Genomic DNA, 19,442 nt, shown 5'->3' on the forward strand with positions numbered 1-19,442 from the left:
CAGTCAAGAGAGATTACCCCAAAATGTCAGGATGAAAGATGGCTGACAAACATTCGCTCCCTCATTTTACCTTCCTTTAGGCAAGGATATGAAATGCTTCCAGCGTGAAGTGCATCCCTCAGTCATCACACTGCAGAGAGATTGTTGTCAAAAGAGTCTTTTAATTGGGGCCAGATGAAGGAACATCAGCACTAATTCATTATCATCAATAAATAAATAAATAAAATGAGGAGCACTACTCGGGAAAATTAAACAGCTCAGAGAAAGATTAGGTTTTCTGACATTGTTGACTCTACTCTGTCACTTTCTAAGGGTTCCTATATTCATCCACTCAAGCTGATGAGGGATTGTTATGGCAACACTTTGTTTTTCTGGCTTTGACTGACATTCAGTTTCCTTTCTTTTCACATTCCTTTCATCTTTGTTCTCTGGCTGAAGACCAGAAGAACTCACATCTTGCATACTACATGGGTGGCAGCTCAAAAAGAAAAAGACAGCAAGAGAAGACAAAGTGCTAACGTGGAGCTGAAGGCAGCAGGACTGAGGACCACTGTTATGAGAAAATATTTATGTCAGATTCAAGGAAGAAGACTTTTTAAACCCAAGTCATTTGCAGCTCTTTAACATGTAGATGGTGAAGTGTGAAAGGTGAACATGTGAATTTCTGCTGCCGCTGCTGCTGCAGCGGCTGCAGAAACAGCCAACCAAGAGCTTTTCGACGTCAGTATGATTTCTGGGTATGAGGAACAAAAAGCAGTTCAGGGAAAAGTAAGAATGATAAAAAGGAAAGCTTTTAAGCATGAACTTATGTCACAGTAGCTTAGCAATAAAACACATTGGATAAAACACACATATATATATATATATATATATATATATATATATATATATATATATATATATATATATATATATATATATATATATATATATATATATATACAAAACATTCCTGACACCACACAATGATTGTGTAAAAAGAAAAAAAAATGTGTGAACGAAAGCAATGACTGTGACTCTCAGCTTTGAGCTTTGGTTTAAGGTCATTTACTTTAATGTTAGATGAACACATAGACACTGATGTATGTACTGCAGCCAATACATCTTGTTTGTTTTTGAGGCTTTTTGCCTTGAGTTTTTGGTCTTCATTAAGTGAAAGGCATTGCTCATTTGCTTTACTGTCTCATCCATAAAAACTTCTTGTGTACCTTATTTCAGATCAAGGGTCTGTTGCACTGTCCAACAATTATTAGATTATGTATAAAAAGGCAGATCCAATACTGCTCACCTTATGTGGATGGAACACCCTCGTATTAGGGTTCAGTCAGTACCTTCACTTCAAAGTCAGTATATTCTCTTAAATATGCATTTTAAAAAATATCCATTGTAACTTAGGGTGGACTCCATTCACCATTCATGCAAGTCAGAGTTAAAGTTTTTTCTAAGCGAGGCTGAGTATCTTATTTCTTTGTATCTAATAATTCAAAGAAATTCTCTCATAATATCCAGCAGTTACAGAGCAACATTATCATTCATTTGGTGTGCTGTGTCTGGCCACTCAAAGAATGTATGTCTAATATTCACAGACAGCTAAACAATGAGCTGAAACCCGACACGAAACTCTGCAAAGCTGAGGGGAGCGGCACATTCAGGCAATAATCCTCTGTAGGTTCATCAGTATGAGTGACACCTTTCAAATTTTGTTTTTTATAATATAGAGTATTGCCACTTTTTTCCAGAAAGACAAAACATTAAGAAGGAAGATTTACTGCAAGGCTGTTGTATTTGACTTTTGGTTATGTGTGCCTAATTGTGACATGAGCATGTATTTTAGTATATAATATAATATCAGCATAACAATCAAAGAAATTATGTTTATGAGCAATATTACAAAAAAATGTAATGACTGTCATTGTGAAAAGAAAATCTGACCCAAGAGAAGAGTCCTGAGGGACCCAAAAGCTCATGCTTGAAGCCAAGGAATTTCATATTCTTTTCAAGTGACAGGAGTTATGACACCACAAGGCAGAAAAAAAAAATGTCAACTGTGTTTGGAAATTACCTGAATATTTCAGATGGTAGAAGGGGTCTGGAAGGCAATTAAAATAGTGGGACAACAACCTTCCCAGAGCCACAGGCTACCAAGTATTCACCCTGATGACATGCATATTGTCCTTTGAAGGAGCTTGAAGAGTTAGCTGACACTTGGACAGTACTCAGTATGCATTCCCATGAGGCACTGCTTCGCAGTCCACCACTCAGAGTCCAGGGTGTTTTTATATACCAGCCCCATCTAATCAGGGTCTGATTACAGATGGGCAACTACAATGCACGATGTTCTGGTTTTGCTAAAAAGCACATCAGGTAAGAGGAGAAAAGGAGAAAAGGCTCAGTGTTGGGCACAGCAGAGAGGGGGCCGAGAACAGAGGTGAAGAGATGAGAAAGGACCAGCAGAGAGTGTTAAGAAGAGGCAGGAGAGAGTGAGAGAGACAGAAGCTGGTGCTGTGGAGCTGTGATAAATGCAGACCGCCGACAGCGTGGCCTTTCATATTTCAACACCCCTGCTCTTCATTTCGTTCCCTGGCAGAGCTCGCTGTCTGGACCACAAGTCTCATAACCTCACAGGGGGGTCCTTAGGCTTTAAACAAAGAAAGACAGGACTCTGCCCTGGACACACATACAGTCTCACATACATACCAACATACACATAAACAGGATTTCTGCAGCAGATGTTTTTTTCTACCTCCAGACACCACAGACTGCTCTAATAATAAAAGAGTGCAAATTCTAGTATGACTGTGGTGGTAACAGCTTTTATTGTGAACACAAGAGTGACAGGAACTGAAGGTATTGGGTGCCACTGGTTCAGGTCCTTTCTCAAAGCTCATAACTTTGCTTACGTCTTCTTTTATATCTCCATTTCCTCCTCATCTTACAAAGGTTCCAGCACAACCTCCTCCTTTCTGTCTTTGAGACAAACAACATCCACAGGAATGTTTTGCCCCTTTTAAAGGTCTGGTCACTGTGAAGTTACATACTAACTGCACAACCCTCTGTCTATCATTTGTGATGTCAATATTCAAGAGTCTTTGACAAAATCTCACATCTTAGCTTCAACATTTTTACTGATTGATCCAGGTGGTACTTCATTGATTGATTTTTTTTCCCTTCTTTGTTTTCATCAGACCACAAGAACCAAACTATCTCTGAAACCACTGATTGGACAATGACGAAGCTTGAGAAAATGATATGTCTCATCACTGCAGCTGAGCAGTTTGAAAACTACACAACTTACAAATTACACAACGTACTAATCAGAGGCTGTGCCCTTACAGCTCAGAGAGAAAGTGATTGACTTATTGATTGGCAGACAGGTGGACTCCATCATCTATAGAGGAAGACTTGGGTGCTTACTGTCAGTCAGCAAACATGAAGCAAAGGGAAATGAGGCCACAGGAGATGACTGGAGTATGTTCCCTGCTCTTTGTCTCCTCTCTGACAACTGCACTCTCTCTGTGTGCCCCCCACCCCACCCTCTCCTCTGCAGGCAGTGCATCCTGACTTTTTCATGATTATATTCTCTCAGTGGTTGGAGAACTGAACTGCATGAATAACACGGCCAAGTGAAGAGGTGGATGGCACAGGAAATGGAGAAAGAAAAAGCAAATAGCGTAAGACATGATGGTCAATGTGGGTTGGAAAATTGGCAGAGTTTTGAACTGAGGAAATGCAGAGGAAAAAGGAGAAGAGGGAAAGAGATGCTAGAAGGTGTGTGCACGAGGGCGATGACTCAGATCAGAATCAGAATCAGAAAGCAGGTATGTTACACATACAAGGAATTTGCCATGGTGTTGTTGGTGCAAAAACAGAAAATAATAAAAATATAAAAGAAAAAAGGAAGAAAGAAAGAAAGAAAGTACTAAGAGAAGGACAATCTGTACAAATAATGTGCAAATGACAGAGCAAAACCTACCAAATAAAATGACTCAACTGAAAACATGGAATGAGGAGTAAAGGGAGAGTTAAAATCAGGAGCAGAGCAACAACAGTGCCTGCCAAAGCAAATGCATCTTTACTACTGGCTTAATACAGACAGCGGCACCTGCCCGCCTATGTTTATAATTTCATGTGTGTGTGTGTGTGTGTGTGTGTGTGTGTTTACCTGCTGATAATACACCAATCAATGGTTCATCAGCCTGTGAAGAGACAGGGATGAATGGTCACTGCATCACTTCTTTGTCTCGGTCTATTGTTTACAACCAAGCAAACTATCTCTCATATAGATTCCTGTCACAGCTTTTTCTGTTGAAATTCATATATGCAGCCTTTTTATGTTTCTCTCTCTCTCTCTCTCTCTCTCTCTCTCTCTCTCTCTCTCTCTCTTGCACACATGCATGTTTCATTCTCTTTATCCATGTCTGTCTGTCACCACATGTCACCAGGCAGCCTCAAGGAGCAGGTATCAAAGTATCAGTGTCATTAAATGAAGAGGAGCTATTTGGTGTGTGGCCCACTTCCCCTGCTTTGTGTGCATTGCCTGTGCCTGCATCCATGTTTGGGTGTCTAAGCTTGTTTGCTAATAAAAAGCAGAACTAAAGGTCAAGCAAACCGGGCCTACAAAACATCCCATCACACAGCAACAGGGCAATCCTTCTTGCTCTGACCTTGCTACCAGGGCAGGAATCAGGAACTTGGTCTGAAAAGACCTTTGTATTGATTTTATTTTGATGATATTTAAAACAGTATCAGTTTTCAAGCTACAGCCTGCAACTTCTTTCAGGCCTGATGAGCTTCACTGCACATAGTTATCTCAGTATTGTGTGTGAACATTCAATCTGCAGCTTTACAAATTGTTAAGACACTGCTTAGCATGAAATATTGAAGAGATTATAGAAGCTACAGAACTGATATCAGTGATCAGCTAATGTTATCTGTAATGTAATGTGAGCTATGTTACCATCAAAGTCAACATTCATCTGCTTCTGTTTAGGTGACGGTGTTTTCTAATAAGTTCAATTTTATCCTGTGAGTGGTGTGTGTCTCATTACAGGAATACACTGTGATATTTCTACTGAGTCAGCTTTTTCAAAACTCTTCACATAGTCCTCTTCACCCACAGTCAGCTCAGCACAACAGTTAATCTTGCATCCAAAATACACTAATGCAAAAAAACTCCATATATTTCAAGATCAGCTCTAACAACAGGTACCATAATAATGTGCAATACCGTTTTCTTTAATGCAGCCTTATTCATTTATCCATTCATTTATTTATTTATTTTTTGTGGCAAATACCAAGATTCCCTTGCAACAAAAAATAAAATGCCATTTCTTTATTTCATGGATTGAGCTGCCTCGCACAATATATCCGAGAAATAAATCAGAAACGCTGCAATATCCTTCATCAAATCCAGTAAGCTATGTAATACCATATATATGCACTATACATACACATACAGTGTAAAATAGCGACAGATGAAGAAATAGAACGGTGTCTGTCTCAGCCCTCAGGCCGTCCTCTGCATTTGGTCACAGGTTCAAATCCACATCACACCTCATGTCCTCTCTTACCATATACCATGGAAACAAATCTCTTTGCAGCCTGATCCATCCTTCTGCCGATAGAGTCTAGGGGTCCAGCATTTACTGTGTCCAAGAAAGACACCTGTTCATAAGCTTTCCACCACCATGAGGAGAAGAATTGCTCTGTTGGGTTGAGGAATGGAGACTAATGTGGAAGGAAAAGGGATGGGCTGTAAACCTAACAAACATAAAACTCACCTGCCCCCTTTCTACACCAGGCACAAGTCTTTCATCAAGGAATGAAATGATGCACTCGCTGATGTTCGTAAGCAGCACAGACCATCAGAAGATATTGCTGCACACATTGTAACATTGGCATCAAACTGAGTTTTTTTTTTTTTTTTAAATATTGATTTCTGCAGCTTTGTTTCGAAAATTTCCATCTTTGGCGCTCCACAGTGGCAGAGTGCAATAAATTGAAAGATGCCACTCCATTCTACACACTGGCTTAAAACTTAAAAGCTAAATTTGCATTTCAGTTTATACAATGTATAGCTTTCCTGCATAATCTCTTAATTCTCTCCTTCAGCCTTTTTTCCTTTGCTCCTTCTTAGGATAATGTCAGTAGGGCTTCATTGAGATTCTTTTTATCGTCTATCACTCTGTGGAGCCAGCAGTCAGTCAGCCAGTGAGTCTGTAGACAGATATACCGAGTGACAGTCAAACCCCGGGTGATTACTTTCACGTCTTAAGCCGGAGAAAAAAGCTTTCCGCAGGGGAGCATGTAACAAGCTTCAGTGGTCACTTGACTGACATTTGTTTAATGTCAATCATAATCTTATAGAGAAGAAACAAGGACATTAAACTGATGCTCAGGTGCAGAAATGGAACAACGTAAAAAATTAACACGTTTGACTTTTATTTGAGCTGCTAGTTTACAGCTCAGTGATGAGTACGATTCATCATCAAGTGTACTTGTGCAAATGTATGAAAATGTAATTAGAAATGATTTGCTCTGCATTTATGGAGGTGTGGATCCAGCCTCTAATTTATGTGGGTAACATAAGAATAGTCTGTAAAACAAAAGAGAATTTTTTTTTTTTTTTTCTGAAGTGTTAATTGTGTTGATGATCAGCAGAAGGTGGTTATAATTAGATGCATTTTCACAGTATTGCAGCCTGGAAGGAAAACAAAAGACAGATCTAAAATGTGCTGTCACTCTTCAAGACATAATTTCTCCAAGACATGTCTCTTTCTTTTTTTTGCATAAATTTGTGCAATTATAGGCAGGATTTAAAGATGGCAATCACCAAATGACTTTGTTGCAGACAGTTCAAGACTGCAGATAATTAAAGATTTTAGAAGGCAGTCTGACATTTTTTTTCTCAAACTCAAATGTAAGGAGCAAATACGTCTCCTTGTGGATTACCGTACATTCGCTGATTCAAACCCACAAAGTTCTGACAGACAATCTGCATTTTGACCCTAATTTTCTCCAGGACAAAGATGAAAGGGTCTAGAGTCTTGTTCAAAGTTAAATTACTGTTGCTACATGCCCTTTTCCCACTTACTGGATCCAGATCATTGGGTAAATCTGATGGAAACATGAAGAAGATAAAGATGGAAACCACTTTATTAGCAGTGGTACTTACACAGAATAAGACATTTCTCACATGTGCTTGATGTTGCATGATATATAGGTGTATGAATAAAGATAATGGCCCGCTGCTTATCTTCCCTTCATCTTTTTCTCTTCTTTGTATTCAAGATAATAATGTGTACAAAGATTTTTTTTAAAAATCCATGTTCTGTTCTGAAAGTACACAGACGCACGTACACATGCATATCTGCGACGTCAGTCTTAGAGATCTAAATAATGTGAATTATTTCACTCAATAATGTATAATTTATTACATCATGCTATTAAGAGTGGGTACATTTGCCTGTGTTAGTGTGTGAGAGGCTACATGAGTAAGGAGGGAGAGCCAACCTGACATCCAGTCTGTGGTCATTACAAAGACGGGCCGTCTCAAAAGACCTTTCTGGGGAAAAAAAAGACACACACACCCAAGGACACAGAGAGTCAGATAATGACAGAGTATTAATGGTTTCTGCCATTCCTCTCCTCTGAGTTCAATTATTAATGAACAAAGAAAAAAAAATGGAACCAAACAAAGCTCGAAATTCACTCTTGACCTTGGCAACATATCTGTGATTAAATATTCTCAGGATTCACTTACTGGCTTATTCCAGAGCTTTTGACTTTATCCAGAGGTCGAAGATGGTCTTTGGTGTTAAATATGCAGCAAATGGCTTCCATGATCTTCCTCCAGACTCCCAAGTCAATGACTTTCCCAGTCAATGCTGTGACTAGACACTGAAGAAAGACAAGGGATACATGCTTGAAATCTCCAGCAAAAGCTAGTCAGTGAGTTTAGAGTATTTTATTGCAGTGCTGAGATAGTTTGGTTAAATGAAAATGTGCTCAAAACAATTTAGTTCTTCAAGCTCCTGAAAAATTGGTTCCAAATCTTAAGTGTTCATCAGTCAAATCAGCAACAATCAGAATTTAATCTTTGAGAAAAAAAAATCCTCCGTAGATATTATTCATATTATTCACACAAACACTCAACTAATCTTCATCAGGACTGAGCCGATGTGTTTTGATCAGACTTGATTGATAACATAAGCAAACAACCCTCCAGACATCGTCACATTTTAAACCAGAGACTGTGGTGCGACGGGACGACACCAGCAGTGATGCCAAATCAGTGTGTTTGGTGCAACACATGACATGAGAAAGGTGAGTCTCACCTGTTTTGTCAAACTCACTTCTGTCTCGTTATGTGTTCCATTGCAGCATAAACACCGATTTGGCATCGCAGCCGGTGGGATCTGAATCCGTGTCATGTATTCTGACAAGCTGCTATGCATATAAATTGCTTCATATAGCAAGACATGATAGGATTTTTGATATTTGACACAAGACACAAGGTTATATCATCATGTGGGAATATACAAACATGCCAGGTTGTGATTACTGTGTACACTATGTCCAACTTGTGATGTGTTTTCAGGTCTTCCAGCTGATTTCACTGGATGTTGTCTTTGTAAATAAGAGCATGAGGTCTGCATCTAACCACAGCTCGGAGGAGGCAGCGCGTTCCTCACTGAGGTTATAGAGCCGACTCTGTCTGTCTTCTCACAGTATGGTTAAAAGAGCAGACTGCATGTGTTTCTATAATTTTCCCGGATTGACAGCGACAGTTTGCAGATGTCAGGATGTGTTTGTATGACAACAGTGAGCAGAAATGTTTGGTTCATGTTCACAGCATTTTATTCCATTGAAACCCAACAAACACAGAGCGCTGAAGCATCTGAACAACTATAAATAATCTCATAAAATACACAACATAGTCTGTGTATTTGCAGGTATGAGCCTTTTTTTATTATCAGCTTTGATTTTTTTTTTCTTGCAGGGACAGCTTCTATTAGTTTCTCTGTCATTACCTCTGCTCATTATATTCACTTGATCAACCTCTGTGTGCCACTGATGAATTTTCTATCTATTGCACAGGTGGCAAGTGGCTGGAAAAGCATAACCATTCTCACTCTAACATGTTGCTACTCAAAATAAAACAATCACTGTTTTTTGATTGTAATTTTACTTTTACTAATCACGATCCATAAAATAACTGATTGTGTGATGATGGACCTTTCATAATAAAAGCTTAAGGGCAGTTATGGTTACAATACAAGCAGTCTAAAAGCCAACGCTGACAGAGGCTGTATCAGCTGAGGTAATGTGCTGCCAGTCCGATCAGAACTGGCATCTACTGTAACAGTAAACAAGGCGCTCATACAAAAACACCAGCAACAATATATGCTGCTATAAACCCTGGATTTACCAGCATCACGGCTTCTGCAGAGAGAAAACGTATACAAAGTTACACATACATATGTGAAAAACAGCCACAAATGTAGGCACAAAGTTCAGACACAAAGTTAGAGGCATATATCTACAAAGAGGTCAGAGGTTTTGCGTTCAGAGCTGGCTACATGTCTGCAGAAGGACACTGAGCAGGCAAAGAATCACACGTCTTGTGACCAAGAAGCTGACAAACAGCGAACAAGCTATATTTCAAAAATACAAACAGTATACAAAAATGATCACAGCTGACTTTTTCCACAAAGCTGTACAGATGTCAAGTTCATTTGTCACAATTTAAAATTTAAATTAAGTGAAGTGAACAGAAGTGACTGAAGCTTGAAACTGAAAAAAAGAACTGATATTGAATTAGTGCATTGTGCTGTTTAGCTGTTTATTTAAAGCTGTAGTCGGCAAGATTTTTATTTGAAAATACCTTGATCTTTTGTTTATGTGTGTGTATATGTTGAGGGTTGCTAGATCATAGTCGAGTATCCCCCAGATTCCAGTCTTTCACTCTTTCTCATAATAACCAGCGTTTTGCAGAAAACACACAAACCTGGCAGCTCTGGATGGATCTTACCGGTAACACAGAGGGGAGCTGAAATGGCGAGATCATTTGAGATGGGTAAAAATATTGGTAGCGACAATTCAGCAACACCTTGACATTGGTAGGGACATGTCCTTACTGTCCACACCCAAATCTACGCTGATAATTTTGGTTTATAAAACTAAATTCTTACATGTTATGTGACAGAATAACAGGAAGCTAGAGAAGAAAGGTGTAAATGTTTCTGTGCCCGTTTAGAAGTCATCATGATTACTGAGAGTGGCTGAAAAGGCACTTATGTCAGATGGCTGCATGGAAAGAAACACGGGGCTCAGTAAACAGCTGGGTGATTCACACAGGTGCAGAGACGCACCGAGACATGAGGTTGTTTCACCGATGTGGATCATCAATGTTGTGATGCATTCAGAATGAGTACAAATGTGTCAGGCAATTGTCCAAGACATGAATTTTTACACTGTTACTGCTGAAAAGCATCAGTGTTTTCCATATTTCATCAGCTAAACCAACCCCTCCGCTCCCTCTTCTATAGTCTCCCACTGTGTTTTTCCTCCTCAGCTCCTCTTTTCATTTCCTACAACACCTGATATCCAAAGTTTATTGGCTACTGCTGCTGTGGCGCAATGGTGGCACTGGAGGCGGGCACAGTCAGGTCAGTGATGGTGGGAGGTTCACCGGGGGTTACCATGGAGGTTACCGTGGTAGTGGCGGGTCCGATTCCTGGGCAAGCGGGGGGAGATTGACAAGTAGGGGTGGAACGGTGCAGGTCTGCTGCTGTGTGAGAGATAGGAGAGTCTGGAGGGTGAGGAGAGATCTTCAGAGATGAGAAAGAGAGCCAGAATCATGAAAAGCAGAGGAAGGAAGCACCAAAAGCAATAGATTAAAAAAAAATGTTGCATGACATTTGAGAACAGTGACATGATGATGAAGGCAAGAGAGAGGTTATGCTTAAAGCAGTTGTTTCCAACCCTACTGGGCTGCAAGGAAAGAAAACAATTCAGCAAAAAAAAAGCTAAACAATAATTATGTGTTTATCTGCTAAACACATGTGGCAGAAGCTCTATTTCTATGCAAGTGTTCGTTGGTTATTGTGGAGTCCACTTCTCCCACATAGGCCTTAAATTGCCTTCACAAGTATATATGTAATCCACTGTAATTTTCTTTGTTGACGCTAGCCTCGCCATTTACTTTTCAGTAAACAATATACAGTTCTCTGACCTGGGGTATTAAATGTGCTTCCTGTTACCATGGAAGCCACATGCATCACCAGATCAGGCCAGACTACAGTCTCACAGATTACAACTTTAACTTTCAGTTTCTGTTTAATCTTCGCCTTTTTTGTCATCTGGTCTTTCTCTCTCTCTCTCTCTCTCTCTCTCTCTCTCTCTCTCTCTCTCTCTCTCTCTCTCTCTCTCTCTCTCTCTCTCTCTCTGTCTAAGTCTAACTAATCTCCAGTGTGCGTATGATACCATGAAACACCCCTGAAGAGCAGGTCTCCAATGACACTGTCAATATAAAAATGTCCCCCTGTGCAAAAATAGGCTGAAAGAAGACAGGTTTAAAATATATATGTCAGTTAGCAATAATTTGCATCTCATTGCATTTCTGGGCCCCTGGAGATGAAGAGACATGACTTGAACTTACAGTGTGAGAATAACCAGAGATCCATGCATGAATAATTGAGCACATGGAGTCTTACATACACTCTGTGTGACTTCTGGAGGAAGTTTTAAAAGTTCTGATAACCTTGATCCAGCTGAACGAGCCGTGAGAGTCTCATCAGAGCCACTCTGCCAGTCTAATGCACTTCACTGCTCTTGTACAAGTTATCTAATTGGACACACACACACACACACACACACACACACAAACACACACAGACCTAATAATCTCATAACCTTGCTCTCCCGCCTTCAGAATTTTTCCTAATCATTGCCTCCACACCAACCTTAATTTATCATCTGTCTTCAATTAGCTGCTCTCGCAAACTCATACACACGGACACACACACACGGCCATTACACACATGTACATACACGCACACAAATACACACACAAACACACACACAGACACCTGCCTGCTGATTAATTCAAAAGCATTGGACTGCCAAACCTGATGCATCAGACTCATTGGTGATGCAGCGATGTGTGTGTTTGTATGCCAGAGTGTGTGCATTTTAGGCAAGCATCTCTCCACTGTCCTTAATGTTTTAGTGAAACAAAATAATGCATGTGTGCCATTTGACTCAGGGCTGCACTTTTTCCACCCCACCAAAAAAAAAGATTTCTACACACACAGCAACACAACCAACACACACACACACACCTGTACCTGGCTGCTCTGGGGATCATGGTAGACCTGGTTACGAGGGGAGAGCAGGACACAGTTGTGTGCTGTGGTTTTCTCAGTGCGCGGGGCACTGGGGTCGCCATCATCTACACCATTGGCCTTGCACCTCATACTCTTCACACACAGCACCTGCAGGGTGACAACAACAATCATCTGTCGAGTGTTCTTTAAGCTACTTTTCCAGTAAACAACAGCCACAGTCTCGCAGATTGAGTGGACAACAGTATTTGACAACCAGGCTGGAAAACAAGAGAGGTCAGAATTGGCAACATTTTGAACACCAAAATCCAACAAGCACCTCTGATGGGGTGTCCTGTTGCCTTTACTACTTTTACTACTTACCCGGATTGTGACACACAGTCATGCTTTGTTTCTGCCCCTGCATTCAGCTTAAAAGTACATTAAAGACTGAGCTTAACCGATTAACTCGCCTCAGTTAGTGAGTGTCTGTGGGATCAATAGCAGCAGAAGAGCACTCAAAGGTACTATTAAGAAGCATACCTCCAAGTGTGCTTAATGCAGAATATTTTGTACTATTTCCAACCAAACCTCCCAAATATCTTGTTTAATTTGGTTAATGTTTTCTTGGATTTGTTTTTGTTTTATTTATTTATTTGTTTGTTTGTTTTGTTTTTGCCAATAGTTCACTTTTCATGTATAGAAAAATCATGAAAAGAACATTTGAGAAGTGCTAATGAATCCACATCCATGTTAAACTGACAGAAATGTTTGACGAAAACTTAAAAAGGCATCTCTTAGTTCTTAAGTAGGAGTGAGTAAAATAAACCCAAACAAAACCTCATTTTAACTTTATTATGTTTAGTATGAGGCTTTTGGCATGCAGCTCATGTTTACTCAGGACCAATCACTGTCAGATGTATTATTGATCAAATGATCAGTCAGGACCTAGACAGAAATGAAATATTTTCACACTTTGACATGAGCCGTGAGCCAATAAATCCATCCATATATTGTTTAAAGAGGTCTGAAAAAAATACATATTATACAGAGGACTCAAAATATGTGTGTATATTCTTATCTTTAGATGTCATCACGTACTGTCAAGCAAGGACGAAAGCAAAATGTCTGAACTGTATGTCCTTATTTCTGTTACAGTACAAAGAAGGGGGAGAGTTTTTCAAACTAGTAGTTTGCAGAAGTAGTTTGACATTGTGGCTCCACCTTTAGTTAAGTCACGGCTTGCAGCCAAGAAACAGTCTGGCATGTAACCCCCTGTAGAAATACAACTTGTTGTTTTTACACTTCAGGTTTTGAATGGTTTAGACAATTAGAAAACATTAAAGGTACTCCTGGACTGATTTTTATTTATTTTATTTTATTTTATTTTATTTTATTTTATTTTATTTTATTTTATTTTATTTTATTTTATTTTATTTTATTTTATTTTATTTTATTGTGTGTGTGTGTGTGTGTGTGTGTGTGTCTTTGGACAGAGTCAGGCTAGTTGTTTCCCCCTGTTTCCAGTCTTAAGACTAAACTAAACGAAGCCAAGCCAGCTCTAGGATACTGAACACAGAACTAGACTAGAGGTTTTAATCTGCTCATCTATATATTTTTTTAAGCCTTGTCTGTACACAGTTTTGATACCAAGAATATATTCAACCCACTTTTCTGAAACTCTGTTTGAAATTGTCTGACAGGAAGCCATAGAGCACCGGGTTGGCACAAGAGTTGGCGTAGGACAGGATGACGGCAAAGAAGTAGATGCCGGCGGTGGCACTGGACTCTGGGATGATGACGACCAGGTTGACCATGTTGATGATGAAGAACGGCAGCCAGCAGAGCACAAACACCACCACGATCACCACCACCATCCGCGTCACCTTACGCTCTGAGCGACGACGCTTAGTGAAGCCTGCACGTGCTCCAGAAGACTTCACCTGCAGGGAAAACACCAAAAATTGTATAATCATGATGATGGTGAAGAGGATGAATATGCAAGTGATAATGATGAGGATGATGAGGGGAGGATGTTGAGGATGATGGAAGTTATCATTACGCGGATGCAGATTACCATATGAATATATACATGAGCTTTTTTAATCAGCTTCATACACACTCTTACACACCTTGATAACGATAAGTAGGTAGCAGAGGCAAATGATGAGCAGGGGTCCAAAGAAGCCCACAGTGGCAGTGTAGAGAATGAAGGCCGTTGACCACACGTCCTTTGGCTCTGGCCAGATCATGTTGCACGAGTTAAATTTATCCTGGAGGGAAAGGAAGTAAGCCGAAGTGAATTTAAATATTAAAGTAAAATTAAAAATTCAGTCATTATCTGCTCAGTCAGACAGTGAGTACAATATAGGAGGTGGACAACAACACTTTGAGGCTCAAGCATTTAATTACAAAGCCCTTAAGTTATGCAGAAGAGGATGTTTATAGAAATGCAAATGACATTATCTGCTTTTGGGGGTTTTAAAGAAGCATGTTTTGAATTGTGGAAGACATTTCCAGACATTACTATGTTTAGTTTCTGTGCTAACAAACAATAACTGTCAACCAACAAGTAACTTTTTAACCTGACTCAGCCTTTCTGTCCCTGTTGTTATCAAACCAATGTCCTTCAGCAGCACAGCACCGGAATGTATCATAGCAACTTCGTCAGAAGTTACACTCACTTCTTAACTATCTTTCATTAAAACGCTTTTGTGTTTTCCTGCTGTTACAGAACTTATTGCAATGTTTTTCTTTCCATGCACATATAATAGTTTCTGCTGAAATTCTGAACAAAATAAAGATTTCAGTGTTTCAGTTCGGTTTGCATGTTTAGCATCTCAGCAAAAACTTGCTTGTTCTTTCTGTCACAGCTCTTCATTTGTAACCATACAAACCAAAAGACACTGTAGAGAGGACAAAGGCACTCTTTCCATGTAGACCAATACTACTGTAGTTTTAAACCTGCATCATAGGATTTTTCTTGGCCAACTGGGGGCGGCACAACAAGCTGTAACAACAACATAATTACAAAATTAACAAAAGTGTTAATTTGGAGTCGTGTTTCTGGCCACCTGACGAATGTAAGTACAATATTCACTTTCCTTTTAGCTCAGCTTATGGTCTCCACCAACTTCTGAAGGAAATAACTGATTCTTAAGTAGCTAAATGTTTCACTATGTTCACCATCTAGACACAAACCTGTCTGTTTTTTATTTGGTGTTGGGCAGCTAGCATACAGTGGGTCTAGGAACCCCATTTTCTGCTGTTGCTGGAAAATAGGTTTTGAGAGCAGTGACAGTGAATGAAAACAGTAAAGCTGTACGTTGTAAATCAAAAACAATGAAAAACAAAGAAGCTAAAATACTCCACAGAGCTGAGAGAAATGTGGTAAGTCACATGGTACTTTTCTGTGAGTTTGTCACCACAAAGTAAGCAGTTTCACATTGATGATGTAAAAATATTGTTTACAGCAGCTTTTAAAGTTAGCTGCTGAACAACTCTGGATTCTTACGCCGTGTTTTTGGCAAGTCAAGCATGAAAAAATTTGAATTTGACTGTTTCTTGTATTCCTTTTTCATTTGACAGGTTCTCCTATAAATCACAATGACAGCTTCTTTGAATGCACTAACAAGGAGAGCTTTTAAACCTTACCACAAACACAACTTTGATAAAATGAATATGAAGACACTTTTCACTGTGATGGACTACCTCCAGCAAATTTAGCTGTCAGTCTCAGCTGACTTTTTTCTTTTACTGTAATGACATGAATGGAAATGGTGTGTTTTGTGTGTTATTTAAAGCAGCCTTTCCCAACATTTTCAGAAATTCACTTTTTCAATTTTTTGATACAAGTTACACAACAAAACTGATACCACACTGATATCTGTCTGTTAAATACGTAGCTACAGCCAGCAGGAGTCTTTTGGTTTGGCTTAGCACTGAGATTGTCTGCCAGCGCCTACCTGTACCTCTAATTTTCTTGGCCAGGACCGGTTTCCAGGCAACCAGCAGAGACAAAAAATAGTCACATACCCCACATCAACAGCCCTTTAAAACAGCAAATTGCAGTTTTACATTTCTGTCTTTGCAGGAATTAAACATGAGAAATGTGTTAATTAGTGAGCCTTAGAGGTGCTGATAGGTGGATTTTGTTTTCTTCGTACGCAGTCAAGCTTTGTGCTAAGCTAAGCTTCTGGTTTAGGCTTCATTTCTAGGACCCAGCATTGAGCAGTGCATCTTCTTTTCCAATTCTTGGCAGGAAAGAAAATAAATGTATTTCACAAAATGTCTAACTATTCCTTTAATTCTGGTTCATGACACATACTCTGCATTATCTGTTTTGTTGTTAATTCCTATCTTGTTTTGTGATTACTTGTTTTGGCAAGGACTGCAGAACCACCACTGTGGCTTTCTGAACAGCTAGGTGCCTTATTAATGTAAATTCTAAAGGGAACTGCAGGGGTCACCTCTATGTGTTTGGTGGTCTTATTCTAAGTTCTGAGTGGCACACAAAGACCGAATGGTAACCAGGACTGTTTTGTTCATACCTGGACATCAGAGAAGATGACCACTGGCAGGACCACCACAAAGGACACGGCCCACACAGCTGCGCTCACCACCTTGGCCACGCGTGGGTGCCTCCACTTGGTACTGCGGATTGGATGAACCACAGCCAGGTAACGATCGATGGACATGACTGTCAGGCAGAAAATCGATGTGAACTGGTTCATGGAGTCTGCAGTCATGACCACACGGCACAGGAAGGAGCCAAAAGGCCAGTAGGAGAGCACATTCTGTGTGGTGAGGAAGGGGAGTCCGATGATGTAGAGCTCATCAGCCACAGCCAGGTTCAGGATGTAGATGTTAGTGACCGTCTTCATCTTGGCATAGCGCAGCACCACGTATATGGCCAGAGTGTTGCCGGTCAGACCCACCATGAATACTGTGAGGGAGATGACTGCTGTCATCAGAGTGCTGCTGCCCTGAAACGGGACACTCTGAGTGGACAGGTTGGAGGAGATGTTGAAGAGGCGGGGGTAGGAAAAGAAGAAGGGTGAGGGAGTTGCTGCAGAGGAGGAATTGAGGTCTGATGAGAGGGGATTCCAGTGGGTCTGGTCTAGGTCTAGGGGCTCCATTGTAGTTTTCAGAAATGAAGAGGGAAGATGGGGCCACACAGTCCAGATGTAGATTCGTTTCCTCTTGTTCTCACGGACTTAGAGAAAAGTATTAATTTCTGCCCTGTTAGTTTCCATTCTTGCTTTGGAACAAATCAAGAGGAGGAGAATCAGCAGCCACCGCACTTCAGTTAAAAACAGTTAATCTGTCTGACTTACAGACTAGTTTGTTTCAAATTTAAGTTTGTATGTGTGCGCAAGAAAGTGACTCAGGGCACGTAAATGTGCGCTTTGACCACAGCTGAGAACAGAGTGAGTTCACCTAAAGGTAGCCGACTCTATCACTGGAAATACCCCGTGTGAGTATTTTTCTTGAGCATCGTGCTTCATGAGCCAACTCCAAAAAGAAAGAATTGTTTCCATGCATCCTACATTCTAACATAACACGAGAGTAGTTTTCGCAAGGAGTCGTATTCGTAATTACGCATTAGAAGCTCGCTGAGCCACGAGTGGCAAAGTACTATCGTTGTCACCTCTCTCGCGTCTTTGGGTTTTAGACGGTTCTAAATTATTTTCTTTTCGTCCTACCCGACACTGCAAAAACACACAAGTCATCCGTCGTGCGTCGAGCGGGAGTGTCGATTGGAGCAGTGCCACGGTTTTTACGCACGGCAGATCTGCTTGTCTACAAGCTCTCTAATAATGACTGTGTTGTGAATATGTGCTGCAGCGTATAAGTAGGTTATGCTTCTGCTAGGGGTCTTGCACTCCCAATGCAAAGCGACATTTTTAAATGAATGATTTAGTCAGATATAAAGAGCAGGCTTACTTTAGCGAGCAGCGAAAAAAGTCCCAGTCTCCGTGTCATCAATTTAAAATTAGCAGATCCCCCCAAAACCAAACTCCTGATTGTAAATTCTGTCCTCAGATTTCCGAGTAATTCTCCAATAATTGAATGGTAGCTTGTGTCCCTCGAGCGACCAATCGTTCGCTGTCCGTGGTGCTGAGTGTGTCGGCAGCAGTTCCACCGGCTTCTCCTTCAACTTTCTGCCCACACAGCTCTGCTGTTTCTTTGATATAAATTTGTTAAGAGATAGAGAGGGAGGGAGAGAGATAGAGAGGGAGGGGAGAGAGGGAGGGAGGGAGAGGAGAGAGAGAGAGAGAGAGAGAGAGAGAGAGAGAGAGAGAGAGAGAGAGAGAGAGAGAGAGGAGGGAAAGGGAGAGTTATACACCTTCATGAGACACAGCAGGCTCAAAGAAATGAGTGATCAGTCTGATCATGAACGAATTTAGTAGAGAGGAGAAAAGATTTACTCAGTTACTGTATTTAAGTACAATTCTGAAGTACTTAAGTAAAGTACTTGATTATTTCCATTTCATTCTATTATATACTTTATGGTAGATTTAGAGGGACATGTACTGGTTATATTTCAACAGCTACAGTTCCTATGCAGATTAAGACACATAAACATATGATCAGCATATACAGTATATCACAAAGCAGTGCTATATATAAATCCTGCCTCAACCATCTACAAAAAATGCTGCTTGCATGTTAATGTGTGTATTAATTCAATACTATTGTATATACTAATTGTATCTCTTGGCATTCAGCCTAGTTTTACTTGTAATCCTTTAAGTGCATTTTGCTGATAATACTTTCTCTTAAGTAAGATTCTGAATGCAGGGCTTTTACTTATAGGATATATATGTTGTGGTTTTACAACTTTTATTAAAGTAAAAGATGTGGGTACTTCCTCCTCACACAGAAAAAATTTGATTAATGTGATTTTGTTTGCCCTTGTCATAGGGCCAAATGCCAAATCAGAGCTAGAAGTATGCACCTGCCATTGCAGCCTGTTTGATACTGACCAGCTGTCAGTAAACTGAACCACATTCTGCTCAGTGTCATCCTGATTAAGATGAATGTGCCAAAGACAGAGGGCTGAAAACACTGTCATCTACACTATACACACACACACACACAGTATATTCTATT

At 40.2% G+C, this 19,442-nt stretch overlaps 1 protein-coding gene across 1 annotated transcript; it reads right to left on the reverse strand.

Moving 5' to 3' along the window:
• Window positions 1–8,943: 8,943 nt before the first annotated feature.
• On the reverse strand, window positions 8,944–18,475 carry LOC121181342 (somatostatin-like receptor F_48D10.1). The gene is made up of 5 exons (XM_041037258.1): window positions 16,877–18,475; window positions 14,459–14,599; window positions 13,997–14,269; window positions 12,351–12,497; window positions 8,944–10,832 (listed from the first exon to the last, which is right to left on the reverse strand). Exons 1-5 carry the CDS (start codon window positions 17,462–17,464, stop codon window positions 10,623–10,625), a joined length of 1,359 nt encoding a protein of 452 aa, XP_040893192.1. The 5' UTR covers window positions 17,465–18,475; the 3' UTR covers window positions 8,944–10,622.
• Between the last annotated feature and the right edge of the window lie 967 nt (window positions 18,476–19,442).

The sequence above is a fragment of the Toxotes jaculatrix genome, chromosome 4 (genome assembly GCF_017976425.1).
Source record: "Toxotes jaculatrix isolate fToxJac2 chromosome 4, fToxJac2.pri, whole genome shotgun sequence".
NCBI lineage: Eukaryota > Metazoa > Chordata > Actinopteri > Toxotidae > Toxotes > Toxotes jaculatrix.

Bases quoted from the DNA above. Each gene is read 5' to 3' on its own strand.
- LOC121181342 (XM_041037258.1), bottom strand. From the start codon at position 17,464: ATGGAGCCCCTAGACCTAGACCAGACCCACTGGAATCCCCTCTCATCA. The intron at 14,270-14,458 runs GTGTGTAAGAGT...TTTTCCCTGCAG, and splicing joins ACCTACTTATCGTTATCAAG to GTGAAGTCTTCTGGAGCACG. The intron at 10,833-12,350 runs GTACAGGTGTGT...TCATCTCTGAAG, and splicing joins ATGATCCCCAGAGCAGCCAG to ATCTCTCCTCACCCTCCAGA.